We start from the raw sequence: 26,183 nt of genomic DNA on the forward strand, positions 1-26,183 counted from the left end.
CCTACCTTAACCAAATCAATGAATTTCTCTCATTAATGCAATTTGCTTTAGGAAATAAATAATAGATTTTCAGGAGACAAATAATGGATTTAATACGGTTTATTTTCAACACTTTCGTAATGACAAAAGATCACGGATCTAACTTTCCTAGCTTAGGCAAATCAACGAATCTCTTTCATAAATGCAATTTGCTTTAGGAAACAAATGATAGATTCTTTCCTACCTTAGCCAAATCAACGGATCTCTTCCATTAATGCAATTTGCTTTAGGAAACAAATAATAGATTCTTTCCTACCTTAACCAAATCATTGAATTTCTTTCATTAATGCAATTTGCTTTAGGAAATAAATAATAGATTTTGAGGAAACAAATAATGGATTTAAAGAAATTCATAGGTAAACCATCTCTACTACTTATTAAACAAGAAAACATGTACATCGCTAAGTGTACCCAGCCTAACGTACACATAACAACATAGCTCAATTATAACCACACGATCAGAATCACTTAATTTAATCTAATCCAGAGCCAAAAACGCGCTTAGCAATTTACCTAGGCGGACGAAAACTCTGCCGTACCAAACGTTCCGCGCGCCCCGCGTCGACCCCGGTACATCGTTTCCTAATCCAAGGAAAGGAAAACACAATCCGATATCGAAAGATCCCTGAATGCAGGTGAGCGACGCGGTCAACACGGGGAGGCGGCGGCATCTCGAGGGAACGGTGATGGCCAAGTTGTGGGCTCCGGCGGGGCTGCTGTGGATCTGGCGGATGGCAGCAGGATCGGGTCGACGACGGACGGCTCCGGCGAGAGTCGAAGGGACGACGGCGGCGGCTGAGCTCCTCCATGGCCTGCTGCGGTTCCAGGGAGAACAGAAGGAAGGGAGGGGAGGAAGGGCACGGCCAGCAGGCTCTCACCTCTCTTACCTCCATGCCGCCGTCGACACGACCCCCGAGCCTAGACCACGACCCATGCGACGGGACCCCGCTGATGCCGGCGGCGGTGCCGGGTTCCATGATCTATTCGACTTCATGTGTCGAATCATCAAGTCCGCACCAGCACTCCACCGGGCCCCTCAGTGGGATCGGCGTCCGTATCAGCTCCTGCCTCTGCAAGTCAAGGGGTAGGCTGCTCGATCGCATCTCCAAGAGTCCCTCGCCGCCACAACGCCTGCAGTCGCGGACGGCCGTACCTGTCGACGGGAGCGGCTGAGCAGGGGACATCCCGCCGATCCGATGGCGGAAGGGCGAGATAATGGGCAAGTCTACCTCGGGTTGAATCTGGACACCAGCGAGCTCCTTGCAGTAAACCAGGTGCTGGACTTTTGCGTTTTGTTTATCAGGTTTGCACTGTGTGAATCACGCCGGTCCGGCTCTCACCCCTCTCTGACCTCCATGCCGCAGTTGGGCGCTCCTTCGAAACAAGATTATCGTGTCCAGGTATACAGTCCGCCACAAAACTCTCCCGTGCAGTGGGCGTACAGAAGGTACCTTCCTCTCCTGATTTTGTATATGGCAGTGTAGTACTATGTGGTTAACTGAAAACGAAGAGTAAGCAAATTAGTTCCTGTCAGAACAACTGTAGCCGGCATCGCCGCCGTCGCTTATGGAGCTCCACACCATTCCCCAATTGTACGAGAGCATGTTCAATCTTCGCCATTCTATACTATGTGCAAATGGTCAACTCTTTTCCAAACAAGAAGATATGAGGATTATGCATATATGCCCCATAAGGTAGCTATATTCATGTGTTGTAGTGTGGATTATGGTCACGCTCTGTCTTGGACTGCAGATAGCTAGGTTAACAAAAATGGATACTCTGCATATTTTCTGAATTTTTAGTAAGGTCTACATGAATAAGGTTAGCAGTAGTTCTGACTTGGGGCACTGGTTAATTCTTCACATGCAGGAACGTGGAGAGATGGTGGGCTCCAAGCCCATGGTGATTTTATTGTGCTTGCAGCTTGAGATGTACTTGGTCCAAATGAAAATCATCATTTTGAAGGGTTAGTAGATGATGCACGTATATAGTTAGATCTTAATTTTGTTTATTATTCAAAATGCTTGTACCCACTAGATTTCATTTTTTTACCTTGAAGGAGTATTATATTACTATTATTTGGAATCCACCTTGATCCTCCACTTCTATTTTTCCTAGGCAACTTCGCATGGAATTAGGATCACTTAATAAGGTTCTGGTTTCTTTTTCAAATTCACTTGCTTTATGCATGAACCTATTATAGACTTGTTGGTGTTGATTTGCAGTAAGAGCAAATGTAATATTGTTCTCATCAATTTCTTTCATAGCATGTGTAATGCGTTATAACATCAGTTTCATTGGATTGGAGAAGGTGATAAACATGCAACCATTCTTACTCGATGATATGAATACTTCAGGAGCAATGGTGGCATTTGTTTGCACATTAGTATTCCATTATGTAGTAAAGGATATGGTCTGGTAGTCATTCTTTATCGTTATAGTTATTGTCAAATGGTGGAATATTGCTGCCTAGCAGCTCTGGTTCATGCGTGTGTGAAAAACAATGTAAAACCATTTTTGTTGCTGTAGAATCTCATGAGTCGTATGAAAAAGAAGGCTAGGATATTTATATTTTTTAATTGTCCAGCTGCTTGTGTTACAGATCTGGGCATACCTTTTGTTTGAGATAAATTTGGGCATAAATTGTCACAAATAAATGGGTGGCGTTGGGTCAAGGTTCAGGAACCCAGGGGCATCATGCTTCTTTTGAGCCACATGGGGAGAATTACATCCATGTATTAGAAAAACTAGGTGCCCGCTTAAACAGAAAAAAATACAACTCTTGCTGACCGGGAGCTTCATGGTAGTGGCTAGAATTTAATCAGAGATCCATGTACAGGTTGATTGTTATGAAACCATGCGATGGAATCTTGATGTTGACAATGTCCAGAAATCTGATTCGTCAGAGACAAAATCCAACCTTAATTCCCCCATTCAGATCATGAAATATTGGGGTTAACAGTTTGCGATGTAAGATGGGTTGAGATCTGCTATACGTTAACTTTCTTTTGTTCAAATGTTTTCTTTTGTTTTGAAACCTTAATGTTTTCTGTTGTGGGGTGACAATGTCTGGGTTTATGCTAACAAGCAAGAAAAAGGTTATATGCAATGAGTTCCCAATCTTGAAATATTGAAATATTGAAGCATATCTTGGAACGATGGAGTTCCCAATCTTCATGGTAGATGATGGGACACTGGATGCTGAAGTTGCTTATTGTCTCGCGTAGAACAATAGCATGTCCTTATTTTTTGCTATGTTTTGCCCATGTTGATTACGATGGCATTGTTTTGAACATTCTATCTGTGTTGATAAAAAAGGAGATGATTTGGTATGCCCTCCTTGCAGAGGATCGAGCCTGGTCGGTTGGTTCTTGGTTGGGTGTTGTTGAGACGATCCAAGCCACCAGCAATTCGAGCTTGTCTTCATGGTGTGTAATTATATTTAGGTAGACAAAATCCCCTGATGATAGCCCAAAAAGAAGATTCGGCGTGACATGGAGATAAAGTGTTGCGTGCGGCAGGAAAGAGACAAATATATTCAGAAATCCAAACCACCAGGATGACAGTTGCGAGATGGCGATTGGATGGTGCTGACACATCTTGCTAGCGAGGAGGCTGTTTGCCGAAATTGGACTTTGGATTGTTATAAAATTTCAGTTTAGACCAATTCTTGTTAAACATAACATGTTATTGTGACAACTATTATGAAAAAAATTGATTTAGATAATCAAAATGATGAAGAAATTCCTAAACTTACGTGCGCTGCACGTGCACCCTTTCCAATTTGAAGGGCTGCTTATCGGTTTTAAATCTTGAAGTTTGCACGGTCACTAATATGACCATGCTATTTTAGAGTGATAACCTTCATTTCAGGCAGTAATGAAACTTGAAATGCTAGTTGACTAACAGTAATAAACACCAAGAATACTGGTTGATGTTAATGGGAATTATGATTAGCGATGATTCATTTTATGCTCTGGTGGAACGGGTCAAGCCGGTTTGCGCGGTGAGTATTGACCGTTACTTATTTTCATACTAACTACATATATTGTTTGTGCAGGATGGATATGAGTTGAGAAAGCAGTTTTTATTATACTTGCTAAAACATCGTGGGAATGAAGCTAAAGACAACTTTCCGTATATTGTGAAAGAATTTCTTAAGCGTATAACCTAGATATTGATAATTTTATAATAGATGTTTAGTTGGAACTCCATTAAGTTTGTTACATTGACATGCCGTTAATTTTTCTTTTTGGCAATTTACATTGCAAAAATGTACTTTAATTATTAAATAATTGTGTCTGTGTTATATTGTCCGTACGTGTGAAATTTAACATGCATTATCTTTATATAACTCTTGCAAACTATTTCAAGAGCCCGTGGCAACGCACGGGCATTGTACTAGTTAGCTTAGGGGCTAACTACTAGTTAGTTTAACTATATACTAACCTATGACAAGTGGACCCCTAGACTAATTAATCTAATTAGATAAAATATTTTAGTTGCTGCCTATGACATGTGGGTCCCTGGAGATTAGAATAAATAGCCAAAATAAAGCTGCAGTCCATGACAGCTGGGTCCCGCTGCCACTGTTCACTTTGACCGGTCAACTCTGACTGGGTTGTTGACTGGGTCAACTGGACCCCCTGGACCCACTGTCAGCCTCCGGTGGCCCTGCCGTGTGCACTCTGCTGGGTGCACATAGCGATTTCACCTTTTATTTCGAATTAATAACAATTTCAGAATATTGTTTAAATCTTTGAAAAATCATATAAAATAATCTATAACTCGGATGAAAATGTTTTATACATGAAAGTTGCTCAGAACGACGATACGAATCCGAATACATGGTCCGTTTACCTGTCAGATGCCTCTAACTATCTGAACATGGAACATTCCCCTCCGGTCATTTGTCAGACACAGGTCCGGAACCGGGAAAACATTCCCGGTTGACTTCCCTCTTCGCCGGTATCGTGTAGCACCGCGTTAGAACACGTCTAGCTCTGTCTGTTGTCCTGTTATGCACTTGCTTGCTATGTATTTACTGTTTCTCCCCCTCTTCTCTTCGGTAGACCCCGTGATGATGCTGATGCCCCTGTGATCGACTACATCACCGACGACCCCTCCTTCTCGTCTGAGCAACCAGGCAAGCCCCCCCCCCCTTGATCACCAGATATCGCCTATTCTTCTCTATACAACTTGCATTAGAGTAGTGTAGCATGTTACTGCTTTCAGTTAATCCTATTCTGCTGCATAGCCTGTCATTGTTGCTACAGTTGTTACCCTTACCTGCTATCCTACTGCTTAGTATAGGATGCTAGTGTTATCATTGGCCCATGCTATACTACTGGGCCGTGATCACTTCGGGAGGTGATCACGGGTATATACTATATACTTTATATACATGACACATGTGGTGACTAAAGTCGGGTCAGCTCGTTGAGTACCCGCAAGTGATTCTGATGAGGGGGCTGAAAGGACAGGTGGCTCCATCCCGGTAGAGGTGGGCCTGGGTTCCTGACGGCCCCCGACTGTTACTTTGTGGCAGAGCGACAGGGCAGGTTGAGACCACCTAGGAGAGAGGTGGGCCTGGCCCTGGTCGGCGTTCGCGGATACTTAACACGTTTAACGAGATCTTGGTATTTGATCTGAGTCTGGCCATTTGGTCTATACGCACTAACCAACTACGTGGGAACAGTTATGGGCACTCGGCGTCGTGGTATCAGCCGAACCTCCTTTTGACGTCAGCGACTGAGTGGCGCGCGCCGCATTGGACCGTAAGCTCGCGCTTGTATTAAGGGGGCTAGGTCTGCTTCCGGCCGCGTACGCAACATGCAGGTGTGCAATGGGCGATGGGCCTAGACCCCTGCGCGCATAGGATTTAGACCGGCGTGCTGACCTCTCTGTTGAGCCTAGGTGGGGCTGCGACGTGTTGATCTTCCGAGGCCGGGCATGACCCAGGAAAGTGTGTCCGGCCAAATGGGATCGAGCGTGTTGGAAAATGTGGTGCACCCCTGCAGGGAAGTTTATCTATTCGAATAGCCGTGTCCCTCGGTAAAAGGACGGCCCGGAGTTGTACCTTGACCTTATGACAACTAGAACTGGATACTTAATAAAACACACCCTTCCAAGTGCCAGATATAACCCGGTGATCGCACTCTAACAGGGCGACGAGGAGGGGATCGCCGGGTAGGATTATGCTATACGATGCTACTTGGAGGACTTCAATCTACTCTCTTCTACATGCTGCAAGATGGAGGCTGCCAGAAGCGTAGTCTTCGACAGGACTAGCTATCCCCCCTTATTCTGGCATTCTGCAGTTCAGTCCACCGATATGGCCCTTTACACATATATCTGTGCATATGTAGTGTAGCTCCTTGCTTGCGAGTACTTTGCATGAGTACTCACGGTTGCTTTTCTCCCTCTTTTCCCCCTTTCCCTTCTACCTGGTTGTCGCAACCAGATGCCGGAGCCCAGGAGCCAGACGCCACCGTCGACGATGACTCCTACTACACCGGAGGTGCCTACTACTACGTGCAGCCCGCTGACGACGACCAGGAGTAGTTAGGAGGATCCCAGACAGGAGGCCTGCGCCTCTTTCGATCTGTATCCCAGTTTGTGCTAGCCTTCTTAAGGCAAACTTGTTTAACTTATGTCTGTACTCAGATATTGTTGCTTCCGCTGACTCGTCTATGATCAAGCACTTGTATTCGAGCCCTCGAGACTCCTGGCTTGTATTATCATGCTTGTATGACTTATTTATGTTTTAGAGTTGTGTTGTGATATCTTCCCGTGAGTCCCTGGTCTTGATCGTACACGTTTGCGTGCAGGATTAGTGTACGGTCAAATCGGGGGCGTCACAAGGCGGCCGGGGGGTTCGACGCCGTTCGTGGCAGCGAGCTGGTCGGCGTGGCGGCGTTCGAAGTACGCCGTCCACAACGTGTTGCTGTTTGGGGCGTACCACGGCGCGTTCTGCGCTCTCCGGCAGTGAGGACCGGATGCGCACGATCTCGGACGGCGCCGGTCGACGGCAGCGGCACCGGGACTCCGTCGGTGCTGAGCCTCCACAAGCCCGACACCCACATGTACGGTGGCGCCGGGTAGTTTGCCTCATAGAGGGGGCGGGCCATGGCCTCATGCAAGTGGTGGCGGCCAAAACCGTTGGCCGCCGCTGCGTCATAGGGGTAGCGCTCAACCATGGGAGTGAGGTCTTCGCGGCGGAGGAGAGAGGCAGCGAAGGAGGGAGGAGTCGCCGGCGGGGAGAGGGGGAGGTTGCGGGGAAGTTCCACGGCGAGGGGTCGGGTTTTATAGCGGCAATGAGCCGGGGGCGGGCCAACCGCGTGTGGATGCGTGGCGGGGGAGCGGGGAGGTGGCGGGACGCGCGGCGGCACGCCTTCACTGCGCCGCCCGTGAATGTTGACCGGCGGCAGACGGCGCGGCAGCCTTGCAGCGCGTCATTGATTCCCCGCGGGAAACGAGGCGATGAGGTTGACGTCGAGACGCGCAACCACTGAAAAGGCGGGTCCCCCCCGTATTCGCGCCAAAAACGATTCACCTGGCGCCCCCGAGCGCCCCACAGCGCGCCGGGTTCAGCCTGGGTCCGTCGGCGCCAATTTCGGCCCTAACCGGTAAAAATTGGGCTCCTGGGGGCGTGACTGGGCCGGTTTTTTCGCGCCGGCGCCAAAAAATGGGTTTGGGGAGGCCTGTTGGCGGCGCGAGTGGAGATGCTCTAAGGAGCTGGCCTTGGACATTCCCACGGGAAACCTCGGCATCCCACAGCAGACCTTGGCCTCGTTGGCGCAAATATTTATCGGCAGCACTAGAATATTTGGCACACGATAATGAATGTCGTTTGTTAAATAGTACAGCATATGAATAGCACAACATTGGGGGAAAGGAATGAAAGATTGGTTGAAGCGTATGCCTCTGGCAGGGATGCGTTGCATGTTATATAGATCGACAGGTTTACAAGATATGGTAGTTCGGTTGGTGTTGGATTGATCCTCAAGAAAGCTATGCAGAGATGAGGATGAATCCTAACAACAGCAACTACCTTATTACAATGACCCACGCAACACATAATCCTACCAGACGTATATACGGTTTATATTCATACCGTCTATATATGTACAATACTTTCTAACACGCCCCCTCAATCACAACTTCACCAAGTTGAGATTGCTCTTAAAGTCTTCCAATTTCCGCCATGATAAGGCCTTGGTAAAACCATCAGCAACTTGATCACCTGTGGGTATAAAACGAATATCTAGTAGCTTGTTAGCTACTCTTTCTCGAACAAATGATAGTCAACTTTTATATGTTTAGTTCGTGCATGGAACACTGGATTTGCTGACAGGTATGTGGCACCAATGTTGTCACACCAAAGACGAGCAACTGGTGAATGAGCAACTCCAAGTTCACGCCGAAGAGTTTGGACCCAAATAATCTCAGCAGTTGCATTAGCTAAGGATTTATACTCTGCCTCAGTACTTGATCTTGAAACAGTAGCCTGCTTACGTGCACTCCAAGAAATCAAGTTGGGACCAAAAAACACATAGAAACCTCCTGTTGATCTTCTGTCATCAGGACATCCTGCCCAATCAGCATCCGAGAAAGCACTAACAATATTGCAAGTTGACTTGGTGAATTTTAGCCTGTACTCATAGTACCTTTAAGATATCTCAAAATCCTTTTAACTGATGTCCTGTGTTGAGAGGTCGGAGAGTGCAAATACTGACAAACTTTGTTTATCGGGAAACAAATATCAGGTCTTGTCAATGTCAAATATTGCAAAGCACCTACCATACTTCTATACCTTGTTGACTCTTCGGCCCCCAAAGGCTCTTGACAGCTTTTCAGATGTTGAGAGAGGCATGTTTTAAACCTTGCGACTTATCATACCTGCATGTTTCAATATATCCATGACATATTTTTCTTGGGTCAGTAGAATGCCATCTTTCACCTTCTTTACTTCAATTCCCAAGAAATAATGTAGATCTCCTAAATCCTTTAAGGCAAAATCTCTCCTCAAATCTGCCAACAATGTTACAGTTGCATCTTGTGATGAGCTAGCAACAATAATATCATCAACATAGACCAACATAAAAATAATAATCTTTCCTCTTCTATAAAAGAACAAGGAAGTATCCCCCCTTGATGGTTTAAAACCAAGTGCTTGAAGTTTGTCACATAACCTGGAGTACCATGCTCGAGGTGCCTATTTTAGACCATACAAAGCTTTGTCAAGTTTGCAGAGATGATTTTCCTTGCCTTTTATCTCATAGCTAGGTGGTTGTCTCATATAGACTTCTTCCTCTAGAACACCATGAAGGAGCGCATTCTGAACATCCAATTGCCTAAGACTCCAGTTACTGGATACTGCAACAGAAAGAACAAGTCTGATAGTAGCTGCTTTAACAATAGGACTAAAGGTATCCTCATAGTCTATACCATATCTCTGTTTAAAACCCTTTGCTACTAGCCTTGCTTGTATCTATCAATTTGACCATCTGCCTTTCTTTTAATCCTATAGACCCACCTACAATCAATAATGTTTTTATTTTTTGTTGGTGGAACTAAATGCCAAGTCTTATTTTTAATAAGAGCATCATACTCATCATTCATAGCCATTTTCCATTTTTTTTGTCACTTAGAGCTTCTTGCAAATTACTTGGCTCACCAGTGGTTGTCAGACCTCCAAAACGAGGTTTTAACTTGTCATACCTGACCGTACCGTCTGTACGTATCTGAGGTTTCACAATACCATGTTGTGATCTTGTTACTCGAGTTGGCACACCAGGTGCTACTGCAGGATGCGGTACAGAAGATCTCATAGGGGAGGAGGCAGCCGCACAGGATCCCGTGTCGGATCCGTCAGTGGCAGAGGATCTCGCGTCCTGTCGCTCCAGAACCGCGCCGGACGCGCCACACGCCGCTCCCGTATGGGATTCCTCCACGTGGCCGCCGGTGAGAGGGGGTCGCCGCTCGGATTCATGCGGCCCATCCCGAGCCACGTGGTCACCAGAGGTTGGCCCGCCTGGGGAGACAGGATCTCGCGGGCCAGCCCGCGACGCGCGGCGTTCGCTCGACGGAGTTTGTGAGCCCGAGGAGGATTCGCCCCCTGAGCCGCCTGCGCCACCTGCGCCTGCTGCTGCCTTGGGATCAGTTGCCGCAGCACCTGAATCAACCTCGCGTTCAGCGCCATGCTTGTCTTGTTATGGCTGCATAAAATCATGAATAATGGCTAGATTTTCTTCATGATTAGCAACAGAATTAGTATGAAAATTAGCCTGCTGATCAACTACACATTCGCCCTCGTGATCAATAGGCTCAGAGAGAGTTGTGTTAGGAAGCAATAAGACCTCAGAGCGAAGGGGGGTGCCTGCATTTGGATTTAAGGAGGCAAAAGGAAAAACTGTTTCATCAAAAGTAACATCACGAGATATGTAAACTCGTCCAGCAGCAACATCTAGGCACTTGAAACCTTTGTGAAGATTGCTATATCCAAGGAACACGCACTGTTTAGAACGGAATTCTAATTTTTGGGAATTGTATGGACGAAGATTAGGCCAACAAGCGCACCCAAAAACTCGAAGGGAATGATAATTTGGTTGTTCTTGAAACAGACGAGTTAATGCGGTTCAAAATTAATCACTTTGCTTGGGGTGCGGTTGATCAAATATGTGGCTGAAAGAAAGGCTTCATCCCAGAATTTTAAGGGCATAGAAGCATGAGCTAAGAGGGAAAGGCCTACATCAACAATGTGTCGATGTTTCCTCTCAGCAGAGCCATTCTGCTGGTGAGCATGGGGACAGGAGACATGATGGGTGATTCCTACTTGACGAAAGAAGGAATTAAGACGCTCATACTCGCCACCCCAATCTATTTGCATAGTGATAATTTTTCTATTGAACAACCTTTCAACAAGAGTTTGAAACTCATGAAAAAATTTGAACACTTCAGATCAGTGCTTAAGAAGATATATCCATGTGAATTTACTGTAGTCATCAATGAATGAAACATAATAGTTTTTCGTATTGATAGAATCACGGGCAGGCCCCTATACATCAGAATTTTTTTGCTCTAAAGGAGCTTTGGATACACTGATTGAACTAGGGTAAGGAAGTTGGTGATTTTTGCCCATTTGGCATGCATCACAAACACCTTCTTTATTCAACTCACTACTTGAAAAGGGAATATTATTTTGGCTAAGGACATGACGAACTATGGTGGATGAAGGGTGTCCTAGCCGGCTATGCCACCTTTCAGTGGACATCTTATTGACGCCAAAAACTTGCTTGCTTGAACTTAACGGACCCGATGAAAGGGGGTAGAGACCACGTCTACATCTGCCCCGGAGGAGGGTTTTCTTCGTTCCCTGTTCCTTAACGAAAAAGAAATTTGGGTGAACTTCAAGATAAGTATGATTGTCAGTGGACAAACGATGAGCAGAGATCAGATTTTTGGTGGCATCAGGTACATGCAAGATGTCTTTTAGATGAAGATCACGAGTGAGAGTACGAACAGTAGATTGACAAATATGACTAATTTCCATAGCTTCTCCGTTTGCAGTGTGGACTTGTTCGTTGTCGTTGTACTTGTTGCGAACCGTCAGCTTGTCAAGTTCGCTAGTGATGTGGTCAGTGGCTCCTGGATCAAGGTACCAGTTTGTGTCCACCCCATAGGACGAAGTGGTGGCTGACCCTGCGCTCTTGTCGTTCTTGGTGAAGGAGATGTCGAAGCGACGGTAGCACTCGAGGGCGGAGTGGTTTGGCCTCTTGCAGATCTGGCAGGCGGCCTCAGGAAGATCATCAACTCCTCCATTGCCATTGCCGCTGCCTCCATTGCCACGGCCTCTGTTGCCGCGGCCTCCTCCTCCATTGCCGTGACCACCATTGCCGTGGCCACCTCCGCCTCGGCTGAAACCACCACGGCCACGGGAGACAGCATTGGCCGAGGACTGGGAGGAGTGGTTGCCACCTTCGAACATAGAAAGGCGTTTTTCAAAACCAATCAACTGAGAGTAGAGTTCAGCTACCTTGATTGGTTCGGTCCTCGCAGCACAGATGGAAGAGACAAACGAGATGTAGTCTTAGTCTAATCCAGCAAGGATGTAGGAGACCATGTAATCATCGTCGAGTGGCTTTCCTGCTGAAGCCATCTCGTCGCCCAGCGCCTTCATGCGCCCGATGTAGTCGGCGATGGTCGCGGTGCCCTTTTTGGTGTTGGAGAGGGTGATCCGCGTGTTGACGATGTTGGCCTGCGTCTGGGAGAGGAACATCTCCCTGGTGGTGGTCCATGCCGCCGTGGCCTTGGTGCAGTGAGCGACCTAGATCATCACCGGTGCTGAGATTGAGTTGAAGATGAAGCTCAGCACCTGTGAGTCTTGCGCCAAGGCGATGAGATACGCCAGGTTCGGCACATCAGTTGGCTTGCCATCCTTATCAGCAAGCTTGGGCTCCGGGAACGGGTGATCGGGATTGAGGTGATCGATCAGTTGCGCTCCGCGGATGGTGGCTAGGGCTTGTGCGCGCCATACTAGGTAGTTGCCTCGGTGAAGCTTGTCAGCGATGGGAATGAAGGGAAAAGCGGCGGCGGCGGAGCTGGAGCTAGCCATAACTAGGGTTGGATGTCAAAGAGGAACTAGGCTCTGAATACCATGAAAGATTGGTTGAAGCGTATGCCTCTGGCTGGGACGCGTTGCATGTTATATAGATCGACAGGTTTACAAGATATGGTAGTTCGGTTGGTGTTGGATTGATCCTGAAGAAAGCTATACAGAGATGAGGATGAATCCTAACAACCGCAACTACCTGATTACAATGACCCACGCAACACACATAATCCTACCAGACGTATATACGGTTTATATTCATACCGTATATACATGTACAATACTTCCTAACAAGGAATGGAGAGAAAACCCTTTTTTATTTTCAAGAAGGATGTCCATAGCACCTCTCGGCCGAGCTCACACAAGTCGTCTGTTCAAACTGCCTGTGGAGAAGGAACAACCATCTCAAGTTAATTAGCAAACAAGAAAAAATCCCGAAACGATGAGCTAGCAGGCAAGTAATATACCAAGTGGACATAATAAATAAAGAATAAAAATTAGTAGAAAAGTGATTCCATTAGACTGTTTTGAAGCGTGCCACACTTCTGCCTTGGCTGTGGGAAATGTTTCATGGAGGCGAGAGGTGTGTGAATGAGGGGCAGCTGGCTCAGAGCTTCTCCCAGGAAGTCTAGGTACTCTCAGAAATCGTCAACAAAACAAAGCTTGGGATCAAGCTGCTGGGGTAGCAGATGGGTTTCATCAGAGTCGGCAACCAGGGGGAGCACTATTATTCGTGATCTATCTCCCTCCAAGGCGGGCGCTGCTTGTATCTGAGCCAGGGGCGATCAAGGAGGAAGTCACCAGCCCCATGAAGGAAGGTGCAATAGATGGGAGTGGTGGCTAGAGGTGATGGGCAAGAACAAGGTCTGCTCGCCTACCAAAAAGGCAAGCATGGCTGGAGCGGCGCCAGGACATTCTAGCAAAATAAGGTGCAAATATGTGAAAAAGCCCAGGCCTCAGGAGGCAGGACAGGGAGCACCCTTAAAACAAAAGCAAAATCCTACCTCCAAAAAAAGGAGTGTGAGGAGGGTGTGGGTGTCGGTCCAACATGGTCTTGTTTGTGGGCGTGATAGAAGATACAAAAGTGTCTGCAGAAGGAGTGAAAAGACAACGAGCCGTTGAAGGGAGTGACACTGCGAACCTAACTAAGAAAACGCTACCAAGGAGGAGCAGGCCCGCCGGGCACAATGAGGATCTTGGTTTGGAACTGTCAGGGTTTGGGGTTGACCCCGACAGTGGGAGAATTCAGGGACCTAGTTCGGTCCTTCAACCCCAGGCCGGTGTTTCTATGCGAAACCAAGAAGAGGGCACCGGCGATGGAGAGACTAAGGCGGAGTTTGGGTTTCAAAATGTCTATGCTGTGAATTGTTATGGAAAAGGAGGAGGTTTGGCTCTATGGTGACGGGACGGATTCTCAACGGATTTCAGACCCTACTCACAGTACCACATGGACATATATATTCAGGGGGATGGGAGAAAGTGGCGGTTCTCAGGGATCTATGGAGAACCTAAAGCAGAACTCCGTGACAAAACCTGGAGTATCATCCGGTATCTATGTGCACAGTCTGACTTACCTTGGCTGTGTGGAGGAAATTTTAATGAGGTTCTACAAGCTTCAGAGCAGCCAGGTCAAAATGAGAGAAATCCCACCCATATGGAAAGATTTAGGGAACATGTGGAGGTCTGTGGGCTTCAAGACCTTGGCTACTCAGGGTATCCTTTCACTTGGAATAATGTCCAAGTGAGATTGGATAGAGCCTTTGGGAACGCTGCTCTCTTAAGGGATTCAGGAACAGGAAATGTTACGTATGCTCTTGCTTACCTTCTACTGACTTGTCTTGCATACCATCTGCTGATGGTGGTCCGGAGCGCCTCTCTGCTAAGTCTACAGAAACCTTCTGTTGAGAATGCCTGCAGAGGATCAACATAGTTTAACTCAAGATAATTAACAAACAAGAAGCTTCTGATATAAGTTCCAGCTAGCAGGCAAAGAAAATATACCAAATGGGCATAAACAAGAACAGGTAGAAAAGTGATTCTGTTATAGTACTATTTTGAAAATGTAGACATAATTGCTTCCTCGGCTCCATCCTCCAGCGCACCAAGAGCAGTTCAACACCTCCAGACACTCTGTCGTGGCGACCACCATCAGCTGATCCGGGGACTGGTGTCGTCCAGGCATACTGGAGCACCTGGTCTTCTGGGTCCATAACCGCCACCACAGGCATATACCACGTCCGCGCCCCTGCACCACCCATGCCCTGGCACCAGCCTTCCACCAACTGACCTTGCGGTGTTCTACCAGCCTGCATCGCCACCAGCTGCACCAACTCCACCGTCTGTTCCGACATGTACGACTGCACCAAGCTGGGACCAGGTGGCTTTTCTTGCTGCCATGAACTACACCAGACAGGGCATTGGAGCTGGCTGATCTTCAACTCACGTGCTTCGGCACATATGTCTGGCAGCCCTGATATGTTGTCATATGCCTTCTCATCTTCCATGTATTACCATTGCCAGTGGTTCCTCTGTTCCATTTTGTTGCATTGGCAACTCCTCTATTCATACTTCTACTAATCTATTCATTCTACGAAATGTTCTTGTCCCACCATCACTAGTTAAAATTCTCATCTCTGTTCAGCAATTTACCATGATAACCATGTCTGCATAAACTAGTTGCTACCATAAACACGATCCTACTAAAGCACAATAGAAATGGTGCAGTGGATAACGTTCATCCTAAGTGCTCACCTCTCGCTGTATTCCTTGATCTTTGGAGACATTACATCAAGTACCAAAAGCGCAGCCCGCCAGTTCCAATTCCAATCATAAAGACAAGCACGTCATATTTAAGTAATAGACCAGGAGCCTAAATTGATTCGACTTCCAAAGTTACTGACCTTAAGCAGCTCCAGATCAGTGCCCACCTTACTGATCTCCTACTGGAGATGTGAGATTGTCGCCTAAACGCAGCACAAAAATATGTCAAGGTTGAACCAAATCAGGCGAATTGGCACTAAATGGAGATATGAATATGATTCATCAATTCGGGGCCAGAAAGATGAGGAGAGACCTCGAGTGCCTGTATTTGACGCGGCTGGGATGGAGGCCTGCACCTCGCCCCCATGCAGCTCCGTCTCCACTAGCTCCCGCACGCGCTTTGTGGGCTCGAGCTCCACCATAGCCACGTCGGCCACTGCGATCATGTCAATAAGGCAGCGCTTCAGACCCGACACTGTGGAGGTATATAGTTTAGCTCAAGATAGTTGTCAAACAAGAAACTTCTGATGTAAGTTTCAGCTGGCAGGCAAAGAAAGTATATCAAATGGGCATAAACAAGAAAAGGTAGAAAAGTGGCTCTGTTAGACTATTTTTCAGAATTAAACATAACTTCCTCGACACCAGTTGTTCGCCATCTTTATATGGTTGTCGAAAGGCATCTTAATAATACTGTCATGATTGCCCTTACTGCAGGTTTATGTGTTAAAGCATATTTTAGAGTTCCTCACTTCATGTATCACTGTAATTTTAAGATCCACATATATTCCTATTCGAGCCATCACGGTAGTTTGAAGACATAGACCCAGCAACAGCAATGGTCTTTTATACAATACAAAAGTACACAAAAGCTGCAGCCCAGCCACAGCTGATTGCATATACAGGGAATAGCATGTAATCATCGCAGGGAAACAATAAAAGAACACATACCTGTCCTTGCATTCATTTCAAGCATCTGTCTCAAGAACTCGTCTCTGAAACAACCAACGCAGGCACACATATAAATTAGTTTCTACGATAAATATAATCCTACTAGAACAACATAAACAGTGCAAAAGACAAAGTGCATCCTACTCACCTCTCACTGTCTTCCTTGCTCTTTGGGTACACATATAAGAGCTACAAGATGGCATAACCCAGCAGTTACTGATGACAGGAAGCATCATGAAGATCAAGTTCCTTCAATGCAGGAAAGCATGTAGATCCTTATGTATTATCTCACTCGTAACAGTAACTGACGAGATGTAAATATCACCACCAAACTTGCCAACATTCTGGAATACAAGGGAATTATCATTGGAGCTTTGAAAGCAAGCAGGATTTGCAGGAGAATATGTAGCAGAACCTAATGCCTTGAGCAAAGCCTTAATCGGCAGCTTCTGTGAGTAGAAATGGTCATCTTCCAATTTCAATGTATCACTAGCAATCACTGAAGTAAGACTGTCAGCAACGCCAATAACACGCTGCACCTCCACATGTAACCTCTGAGACAAAAGCTCTACACCACCCAAATCTTTAAACAGGGAAACAGCAGGGCTGCTGTAGTCCATCAGCTTCTGAAGGGTCTTTACTACCAAACTGACAAGATGCATGTGAGAAGGATCCTTATCTTGCAGGAGAGAGGGACATTCCTGAACCCCTGGTGGTCCCATAACTCGAAGATGACAGCACATGAAGCAAAAAGAACTGCAAAAAGGCATCAACAACTGAAGGAGATGAAGTATCACTAGGGCTACTGAGGGAAGATGCTGCTTTCTGCACAACACTGAGCAAGACCATGCAGTTTCCACCAGCAGAGATGATACTTAATTCACTCAAGTATCCCAGCTCACTCATGAGATGTTGCATATGCTGCTAACTGTGCTCCCAGTACAAGCTTAGCCAATGCACGGATGGACCCAGGAACATTATCTTCTGAGCGAACAAGCCGGATTAACTCATTTGTGTACTCTGGCTCATTTGTCAAGAACGAGTTAGTTCGTCATGGGCATCACTGGATTGCACAAGAACAATGGAAGAAAGAAGACTTATACGACCATATAGCCTGCATGTCCTCGGGGAATTAAAAGCATGTGCATATCTTATCCTTGTATACAAAGCAAACCAGTGCTCTAGAGGCACATTAACTTGTCAATACATTGCTTCAATATGCCCAAGTCATCCTCCTTCTGAAGGTGCAGGTCTGGGATATGTATCACACAAAGATTAGATGACTTGTTCATGTCATTGGTCTGGTCAGAATCTTGGACGGGTGCCAAATTATACTCAAAATGAAGAGTGGACTCAAGACGATTTTGTGTGCCATCATATTTGTTGTCCATGTCTGCTGGGAATAAACACAAACCCTCCAGCTGATTTCGGTCATTTCCCACAACACGCGAATACAAAGCCTAGACCTTCCTCCTTGCTACCCCATCCTTGGGACAATGGTAGAAGAGCTGCTTATAGCTCCACTGTTGATAGTTTTCCATTGATATGTAATTTTGAAGGATTTATCTTTACCACTGAAGCAAGAGTTTCCAAAGCCGCAACAAGTACTTCAGGATCTGATGATGCCAGCAGATTCTTAAAATGCTGATACAAGGAGTAGAGGGCAATGATCAGTTTAAGTGGAATAAAACCAAGGGTCTGAAATTCCCATCTTTGGGACATTAGTAAAGAGTTCAAAAGCACATAAAAAGAACACCAGCTTACCTCAAGGCCAGCAAAAGATGTTTTGTTCTGGCAATCTTCCAACACAATTTGCATAACTCTCAAAATCTGCATCAACGGTTCACACTCAGTCATATCATCAGACAAGAGAAGATCCTTACTAGAAGAGATGCATGTCTTGAAATACGTATCAAAATGCATAAACAGAGGCCTCCAATGGTGAAAATTTCCCTGCAACCAATTGTTAACAGTAAGCGGGTAATGAAAAAAAGTGTAAACATAATGGAAATCAAATTCAGAAGAAGGAAAACTGTCACCTTATTGAACTCCCAACAGAAGCCTGATACTGGTATGGCAATGTCATGTAGTGGAGTATTGTTTACACGATCAATAAATGCTTTAAATTTTGCTGGCTGCAAAAAATAGAACGTGATTTATAACCAATTTATAACAGGTGTTCCATGATATAAGATGAATTATGTATATAGGCACAGAGGTGTACATATCCCAAAAAATCGTACCGCGGTCAAAAAAAAACATTCAAGAAACAAACATGCTACCTTCCTATCATACCTAACCACTTGATCCTGAAAATGTGGGGGAACTATTGCACCTTTCCAAGAGTATGATATCCACAATCCACTTACGCATTTGTGTTCTATTCTAATAGAATAAGAGCATAGTTGACCATTGCTAGCTACAAGCTGAAGAGGTGATTGAAGTCAGTTGAAATAGCTCATAACAAGTGGCCCTCAGATATTAAAGCATACAATTTAACCTCAGACATTAAAGCGCAAGTTTACCTCATAATCTAATTTGAGCAAGGTCCCTAGTACTTAGACCATCTGATATTCTGGCTACACCCTAAACTATATAAACTTTCAGATTTGAAACGCAGTACTGACAAACTCAACTTTACCGGGCACTGATGACTCTGCAAAATCAAAATATGTCTTCTAATCAACTGCTCAATCGGGAAACAAAAGAAATACTAACAAACATATTATCTTTTCAAGCAATTATTATTGGAACCTATACTACCTCTGAAACATGTGTAACATCACTACATCAGTGAGTTAGAAGTCGCTAGATTATTTGAACCAAATGTGTAACCTCAACTGAAATGCTGATAACATGTACACGAAACCAAATATAATAACCCCCAGCTATAAAAGCAACTGGACTAGTAGTGTTAAGCCATCACTATAGAAGCTTCTAGCAATACCATTAACACATGTTAGGTGTACAAATCACAAGCAGAAATAGCCGTGTTACACAATAGTGCTATAGCACTACAGTCAGCAAAAACAGGATGAGAAACCCCATCATATCAAGCAATGTAATGTTGCATTCAGCATAACAGGTCCCCTTTTCTTAGACATTCGCATTTGCATCACTGCACTTCATAGATATTTACTTGTTTTCTGGAACCCATATAGTAGCACCATAATAACATGACAGCAATTGAACAGGACAGGACAGCAATCGCATGGCCTGATCAGATGAGTGAACAGCAAAAATTTACTGGTCTAGCGGCGAGCGCACCAACGAGGGCGCCGAGGCTACCGAAAACTGGCCACCGACCTCGCCGAGGCGGTCGTCACCAACTCCGTCCAGGAGTTCGAACCGGGAGCCACCGAGGGGAGGCGGGGGTCGCGTCGGCGAGCGAGGTTGAGGTCGCGGCTTGTCGTGGCGGTGGCGCGCGTTCGCCCCCATGCTCCGGTCGCGTGGTGGTGCCGCGCGGCCACCCCCGCGCTCCGGTCGCGTGCGCCAGGCTGCAGAGAGCACGAGCACGAGCCAGGCCTGCGTGAGGGTGCGCGCGGGAGGTTGGAGGCGGCGGCGCACGCGGGGGTGGAGGCGGCGCTCGCGCGAGGTGGGAGGCGGCGCAGAAGGTGATTGGCGGCGGGGGGGCACACCGGCGTGAGCCTGCGAGGTGGCCGGGGTGCGGCCGACTACTGGGGGAGAGGCAGGTGGGTGGGGAAGAATTCGGTCTTCTCGGTTCTTTTGTTCGGTCTTTTTGGTCAATCAGTTCTCCACCATTCCGGTCTTTACAGGATAGTGTTCGGTTCCGAAGAAACAGACCAAATTTCATACTACAGCTCAAATTCAATTCATAGTTGGAAGAGCATGCGTGTATTCAACCAGAATTGTGCCATAAACATCCAGAGAAGATCAGGGATTGTGTTAATTGTGCCATAAACTTTTAGAGTATTATTATGCTCATTCGGTCTATCTGGGTTTTCCGGTCATCCAAATAAGAAGAGCGATTCAACCAAATTTAATTTGGTTTTTTAGTTTTGACGACTGGTTTTAGTTCGGTCTTGGCGGGTTCGGTCTCGGTCTTTTCGGGTTCGGTCTTTGGTCATTGGTTTTTATGCCCGGGCTTAGACGGGGATAGGTGAGCGAGGGAGAGAATGTCAGCCACCCCCACATGCCGGGCCCACTGAAAGGCTACACTGGCAAGGGGGGCCCACCTGACAGTGACACAACGTTCCCCAAATGTGTGACGTGCACCAAGCTCCGTTACAGACTTACAGTGGCCCTGAATAGGTCAACACGGTGACGGTGTTGAGAGCTACTACTTAAGGCCAGTGCGACCGAAGGATGGGCATCCAAATACAAAAGGAGATACCAAAGCAGAGAAGTGCGGCCCAAGACTTATAATGTCGGCGAACTTGTTCTGCGCCTCCCTGAGAAGAAGAAGGATAAGCTCAAACCAAAATGGGAGGGCCCCTTCATCATACACGAAGTTCTCACAGGAGGAGCCTACCGCCTTCGTAATGCATCGGACAATCGCCTCGAGGCGAATCCTTGGAATGCTGCTCGGCTCCGAAGATTCTACGCATAGTTGGGACACATCCTTTTCTTCGTCCTTTTATTTTCCTTCTTTTTCTCTCCTCTTCCCTTTTTTTCCTATACCCTTCCCGGTATATGTTCGGATATGCCGAACTATTAGGGGTACACATCTTTAAATGTATACACCTCACTATGACTGGGGGCTTCTTTAACGAAGCTTATTATCAAAAGCTTGGAGCTTACATTAATATGTCGTTTGTTATATACACTTTTTGCCATTATATGCATCTTTATGACTTAAGTTTTTGCCAAGCTGGGTTGCCTCGCTCCTGTGTTTACACCCTACGTTCCCGATTGTTCGGCTAGGGTGTAAAGGGAGCACCTCTGCGATTGTTACAACCGGGTAATCCGAACCTGTACCTCAGACGGGTGAAGCCGAAAGCTAGCGTTCTTAAGAGCATAATTGGTCAGCAAGCAACGACAGTTTGTTACGTTCGTGTAACTATTTGGAAAAATAATGCGGGACCGGTTCCCCGTAATTCGGATCAAAGCCCTAGGCACGCGCAATTAAAGCATGCCAACCCAAGGAAAGGAACCCTTAGAAGAACGCTAACATAACATACCTCCCCGAACTAGGGTGTAAGCATGTTAACGGAACTATTCTCCTTGGAAGATGTTTCTTACTACGTAACATAACATACCTCCCCGAACTAAATTTTTGTCTGTTCGAGCAATATGACTGGATTGCTTGGTTTCCGGACATAATGAATGTTTCTTACATTCCACAATAGTATTCGGACACACTCCACTTTCTTGGCTCGGAGGCCGAAGCTGAAAGTCTGCAATGACATATTTTAACATGTTTGATCGGAGATAAAAATTCAAGCTTAGAGGTACATTAATACATCAAAACAAACACCTACTCCTTATCTATACCATCTATAAGACTGTCTAAACTACAGTCTTCTTGCGAGTACTTCGCAGCTATCATCACTTGGTCGTATACCAAGTTCACGGGAATCTCCTTTCCGTCGGGCCCTCGAGGTCCAACTCGAGCCATATGATTTGGATCGAGTCCGGTGTAGCACGTTTTCACCATCGCCCACGCCTCTCGTGCACCTTCCCGGCATGCAGACGCCTTCCATAGCTCGAAACGGCGCCGGGCACCTTTGAACAGGTTCGCCAACCCCTCCATACTTTTCGGAGGGGCATCGGACGGCCATAAAGCCTTCACCATACTTTTCATAGCTTTTCGGGCTCGTTCATGCATCACGGATAGTTCCTTCAGCACGTCGCCTCAAAATCCGGATACTTCCTCCTCAAGTCAACTGGTTAACAGACCTGCAATAACAAAGTTGTGACAATCCGGACTATGGGATGATCTACGTCCCTTAGATGTTTTTAAAGGTCATACCGAATATGCCGCCTTTCAAATTCTTATTTTCTCGCTCTGCGGCCGATAACTGGGCTTTTAAGCTCTTTATCTCTTCGGCTTGTTTATCCTTTTCCTCCTCAAGCTTGTTCTTCTGCTCAGCGGTCATTGTGGCCTTTTTCATCTCTGCAAGCTCCGTGGAGGTGGCATTTAGCTTTATCTGGTTTGACTTCAGCTCATGAGACAATACGTTGTTTTTCTCCCTGAGAACCTGCAGGTTGTAACGATCCTTAAATAGGTTGGACTAACCTCTTCAAGTTTTGGGGGCTACAGGCATACATCTATTAAAATTGCTCAAAACATTACCTGCATATCCTTTGAAAACAGTTGAGTAATTCCCGCCAGTCCATCCCGGGCGGCTCGGATATATGCATCCACGGAGCTGAGTGCGGTAAATTCCTATTCGGAGAAAGCTGGAGCGCGCATGGCCTCTTTCAGTCGACAGTGATTCATTACGCTCTCTACCTCGGAATTCATGACGGATACGTCATCAGAATCCTCTTGAAGAGGCGGAGCCGGCACTATATCAGCCTTCGTCCTAGTGGACGAGTCCGGTGCCGGATTAGCTGACATCCGGCTAGCAGGGCATTTTCTCACGGTTTGCCGCACACTCCTCCTAAAACAAAGTTAGAGGAGGAGTTTAACAATCTGATCTCATGCTTAGGCATATATCAAAGGACATACCTCTTTGAAGGAGGAGAAGGCTCGACAGCGCTCCCGGTTTCCTTACGTTTCGAACGATCACCCCGCGTAGAGGCCGCCCTCGAGGTAGTGCGGCTTGCCGAGCGCCGGTCCTATGAAGTATAGTTTAGTACAATGGATAAGGTGCAAGTAAGGGGTTCTTTTCGAAGAATCTTTTTGAATACTTACGATGGAGAAAGAATAAGGGCGGGGGTAGTCGGCCTTAATAGCCACTTCTGAGCCGTCAAGGCTCGCCTGATAAAATACTCCATCATCGAGCTCTATGTATATATTCGGATCCTCGCAGAAGTCAGGGTCTTCGGTGCGATTATGATCCTCTGGCTGTGGGGCAGGACAGTTAACGTCCTCGATCATCTTCCTCCATGATTGTTTTAAAACAACAAAGAACAATTTGATTAGTGTGCCTCGATAGCAGTAAAGCAGCACTAATAATCAAAATCTTACCCATTCAATGGGGTTGTACATGGAGTAACCTTATCGGCAGTTTAAGCGGAGGAAGTCTTCTTTTTCCCTTATATAGATCGGCCAGGATCATGGCCAGTTCGGCCGGGGTGTCCGGACCCTTGCGTCTGCAACGAGATGCGTCGTCTTCTCCGTTGTAGCACCATAAAGGAGTTACTCTGGACTGAAGGGGTTGGATACATCGTTTTATTGCAATGGCCATGACTTCGATTACCGAGAGCTCGGTATGAGCTAGCAATCTGACCTTGTTGACCAACCTTTTTATCTCCGCACTGTCTTCCTCCTTGGGACTTCGGGGACGCCAATTGAGGCGTTTCTTCAAGGAGCGCTGGAAAATTCAGGGAGGCCGCGCCGAACTGGGTCCGGAAGTGGGACATCATCAATATAAAACCACTCCGAAGACCATCCTGGGGATACCTCTTTGGGAGTTCCAATAGGATAGCATGATCCGGCTATGCACCATACTTCGGCGCCGCCCACTTCAAATATGGAGCCCCCTCGATGGTGAGGGACGAGGCAAAAGAACTTTCTCCATACTCGCAGCCCAGAAACAGTTTGCAAAGAGCGACGAAGCCTGAGATGTGCAGAATCGAACCTGGGGTGAGGTTGTGCAGCTGGATGCCGTAAAATTCCAACAGACCCCTTAGAAAGGGATGGATCGGAAATCCGAAGCCTCGCAAGAGGAACGAAATGAAGCACACCCTCTCCTCCTTATTGGGGTTGGGGAAATTTTCAGCTAGTACATCATTGCCAATCGAAGCTAATCCCGCTCGTACGGAGACTAGATCTGCGAGGGGGAGATATCCCTGCGTCTGGAGTCGACTCAAATGAAGGTGAGACACTGAACAACTCTGCCAATCACCTTCTTGAGGGCCATGGGGGCGCGAAGAAGAGCCTGGGGCGCTGGCCATGTTTTGAAGTTTTTCGTGGCTAGTCCTGGTATTCTCTTCGCGATGTGGATGGCGCTTGGGGATCTAACCTCTTTATATAGGTGTCGTCCCTGTGTGGCCAGGGGTTTTCTTTTTTGGTAAACATTATTATGGACCGTTTGCATTCGCCCAGCGCGTGGGAATCGAGGCGACAACCGGGAAGGAGTCATAAAGGCAGAACGTGGAAGTCAGGGCCGGGCTGTTATCCGTCCAAGGTATGATGAAGAACCAACCATGCAAAAGCCGAAGACATAAGCCGGATACTGCATCGTCATTTGAAGGCCAGTTCGGGGGCTACTGAGGGAGTCCTGGATTAGGGGGTCCTCGGGTGTCCGGGCTATTCGATATGGGCCGGACTAATGGGCTGTGAATATACAAGCAGTAGACTTTCCCCCGTGTCCGGGTAGGACTCCTGTATGCGTGGACGGCAAGATTGGTGTCCGGATATGTTGTTTCCTTCCCCCACAAACCGACTTTGTACAAACCTAGGCCCCCCGGTGTGTATATAAACCAGAGGGTTTAGTCCATAGAGGCTATCGGAATTCTCATAGGCTAGACCGCTAGGGTTTAGCCATTACGATCTCGACGTAGATCAACTCTTGTAACCCCTATACTCATCAAATACAATCAAGCATGACGTAGGGTTTTACCTCCATTAAGAGGGCCCGAACCTGGGTAAACATTGTGTCCCACTTGTCCCTTGTTACCCTCGATCCTCAGATGCACAGTTCGGGACTCCCTACCCGAGATCGGCCGGTTTTGACACCGACAACTTGTTCCAACGAGATCATCGAGGATCTCCAGGCGATAAGAATACCCCCTCTCCTATCATTTGTCGGGAGATAATCAAACCCGTCAAAAGATGGGCGCAAGCATTGCATAACTATGTAGATGTCACAAATCTCTAGTTTAGTTTCTTGTAAGCATGCCGAGCTAACATGTAGCGAATCCACGTACTCCCTCCATGCCTTACGTTTAGCGGGGTTGTTGAGCCCCCTAACATACCAAGAAAGGATTTCCGGGAAGATATATCCATAAAAAGGAACCGGATGGATGCTCCAACACCAAGCTCAAGGTGACTAGCATGTCATCCCCATAGCCAGGGTCTCCGGAAGCGCCTCGCCAAAAATGGCCGCGGTGGCGCGGACATGCTGCTCCTTGAGGGGAAAACGAAATAGCTCTCTGAGTTTCATGACTGCTTGGTCGTCCACCGAGATGTCCAGTGGCGCGTGAGACACCAAGCGCCCTCAACGGTACTGTGTGTGCTGTCGAGATTTTGGATGTACTCACGTTTGGAGGTGTTGGCCTTGCAAGAGCGGGTGCGTCGTTTTGAAGTGAATGGCTTCGCCTAAGCACGAAGGCATGATCGATGTGGCTTTTATTTCTTTTATTAGGAGCAATGCTAGGTTCACGAGGGATTTTTTTCACGGGATCAACGGGCAGGTGAACATGGGGACTTGGGATTGGAAGTTGGGGATGAGGCGGGCCCCCACCCCACTGAAAATTGAGGGAGGGGGGGGGAGAGGTTAGTTAATTGAAAAAAATTAAGTAAAAAGTCTGCAATCGTCCGTGCGTGTAGGTTTATTGTTCTTTTAGTAGAGGTAATGCAAGCGTATACTAGAGCAAAATCATTTCATCCTAGCAAACGCGGCATTTTCACGATCCGGCAGACCCTCCGGTCCGGTGCGCCGCATCCCTCCTTACCGCATGCAGCAACTCGGTGAATGCAATCATCATGCAGATGGCGAGCGGAGCGGACAACAGGAGCAGTGTCCATGCT

At 46.8% G+C, this 26,183-nt stretch overlaps 2 protein-coding genes and 1 pseudogene across 16 annotated transcripts in view; 1 reads left to right on the forward strand and 2 right to left on the reverse strand.

Moving 5' to 3' along the window:
• The window catches only part of LOC123163623 (uncharacterized), a 5,495-nt gene extending 1,717 nt beyond the window's left edge, over positions 1-3,778 (forward strand). The window contains exons 2-3 of one of the 2 annotated variants that reach the window (XM_044580987.1): positions 1,909-2,005; positions 3,386-3,778. In XM_044580987.1, coding sequence (XP_044436922.1) covers positions 1,909-2,005; positions 3,386-3,489 — 201 coding nt within the window. In that variant the 3' untranslated portion in view covers positions 3,490-3,778. Of the gene's footprint in view, positions 1-1,908; positions 2,006-2,157; positions 3,334-3,385 lie in introns of those variants that run through there. The other variant, XM_044580993.1, reaches the window with a different exon arrangement.
• Positions 3,779-12,039: 8,261 nt separating this feature from the next.
• LOC123183799 (uncharacterized) lies at positions 12,040-12,181 on the reverse strand (annotated as a pseudogene).
• Positions 12,182-12,709: 528 nt separating this feature from the next.
• LOC123180012 (uncharacterized) lies at positions 12,710-20,082 on the reverse strand. 14 transcript variants are annotated; one of them, XR_006490653.1, is made up of 10 exons: positions 18,886-20,081; positions 18,656-18,786; positions 18,400-18,495; positions 18,125-18,313; positions 16,509-18,004; positions 16,361-16,404; positions 15,726-15,887; positions 15,404-15,615; positions 14,475-14,563; positions 12,710-13,035 (listed from the first exon to the last, which is right to left on the reverse strand). XR_006490653.1 is itself a non-coding variant. In XM_044591964.1 (3 exons), the coding sequence occupies exons 1-3, from the start codon at positions 15,154-15,156 to the stop codon at positions 13,010-13,012; spliced, it is 618 nt and encodes a 205-aa protein (XP_044447899.1). In that variant the 5' UTR covers positions 15,157-15,397; the 3' UTR covers positions 12,710-13,009. The 14 variants fall into 14 exon arrangements, 1 of the variants encoding a protein (XP_044447899.1); XR_006490652.1 differs by having other exon boundaries at positions 18,400-18,786; positions 18,886-20,082; XR_006490662.1 differs by lacking the exon at positions 18,656-18,786 and having other exon boundaries at positions 18,125-18,190; positions 19,667-20,081.
• Positions 20,083-26,183: the final 6,101 nt, after the last annotated feature.

This window comes from Triticum aestivum, chromosome 1D, assembly GCF_018294505.1.
Source record: "Triticum aestivum cultivar Chinese Spring chromosome 1D, IWGSC CS RefSeq v2.1, whole genome shotgun sequence".
Taxonomy (NCBI): domain Eukaryota; kingdom Viridiplantae; phylum Streptophyta; class Magnoliopsida; order Poales; family Poaceae; genus Triticum; species Triticum aestivum.

Bases quoted from the DNA above. Each gene is read 5' to 3' on its own strand.
- LOC123180012 (XM_044591964.1), bottom strand. From the start codon at position 15,156: ATGGAAGATGAGAAGGCATATGACAACATATCAGGGCTGCCAGACATA. The intron at 14,564-14,653 runs GTATATTTTCTT...GATCCTCTGCAG, and splicing joins TTCTTGTTTATGCCCATTTG to GCATTCTCAACAGAAGGTTT. The intron at 13,036-14,474 runs GTAAGCAAGAGC...CCTTCTCCACAG, and splicing joins GCAAGACAAGTCAGTAGAAG to GCAGTTTGAACAGACGACTT.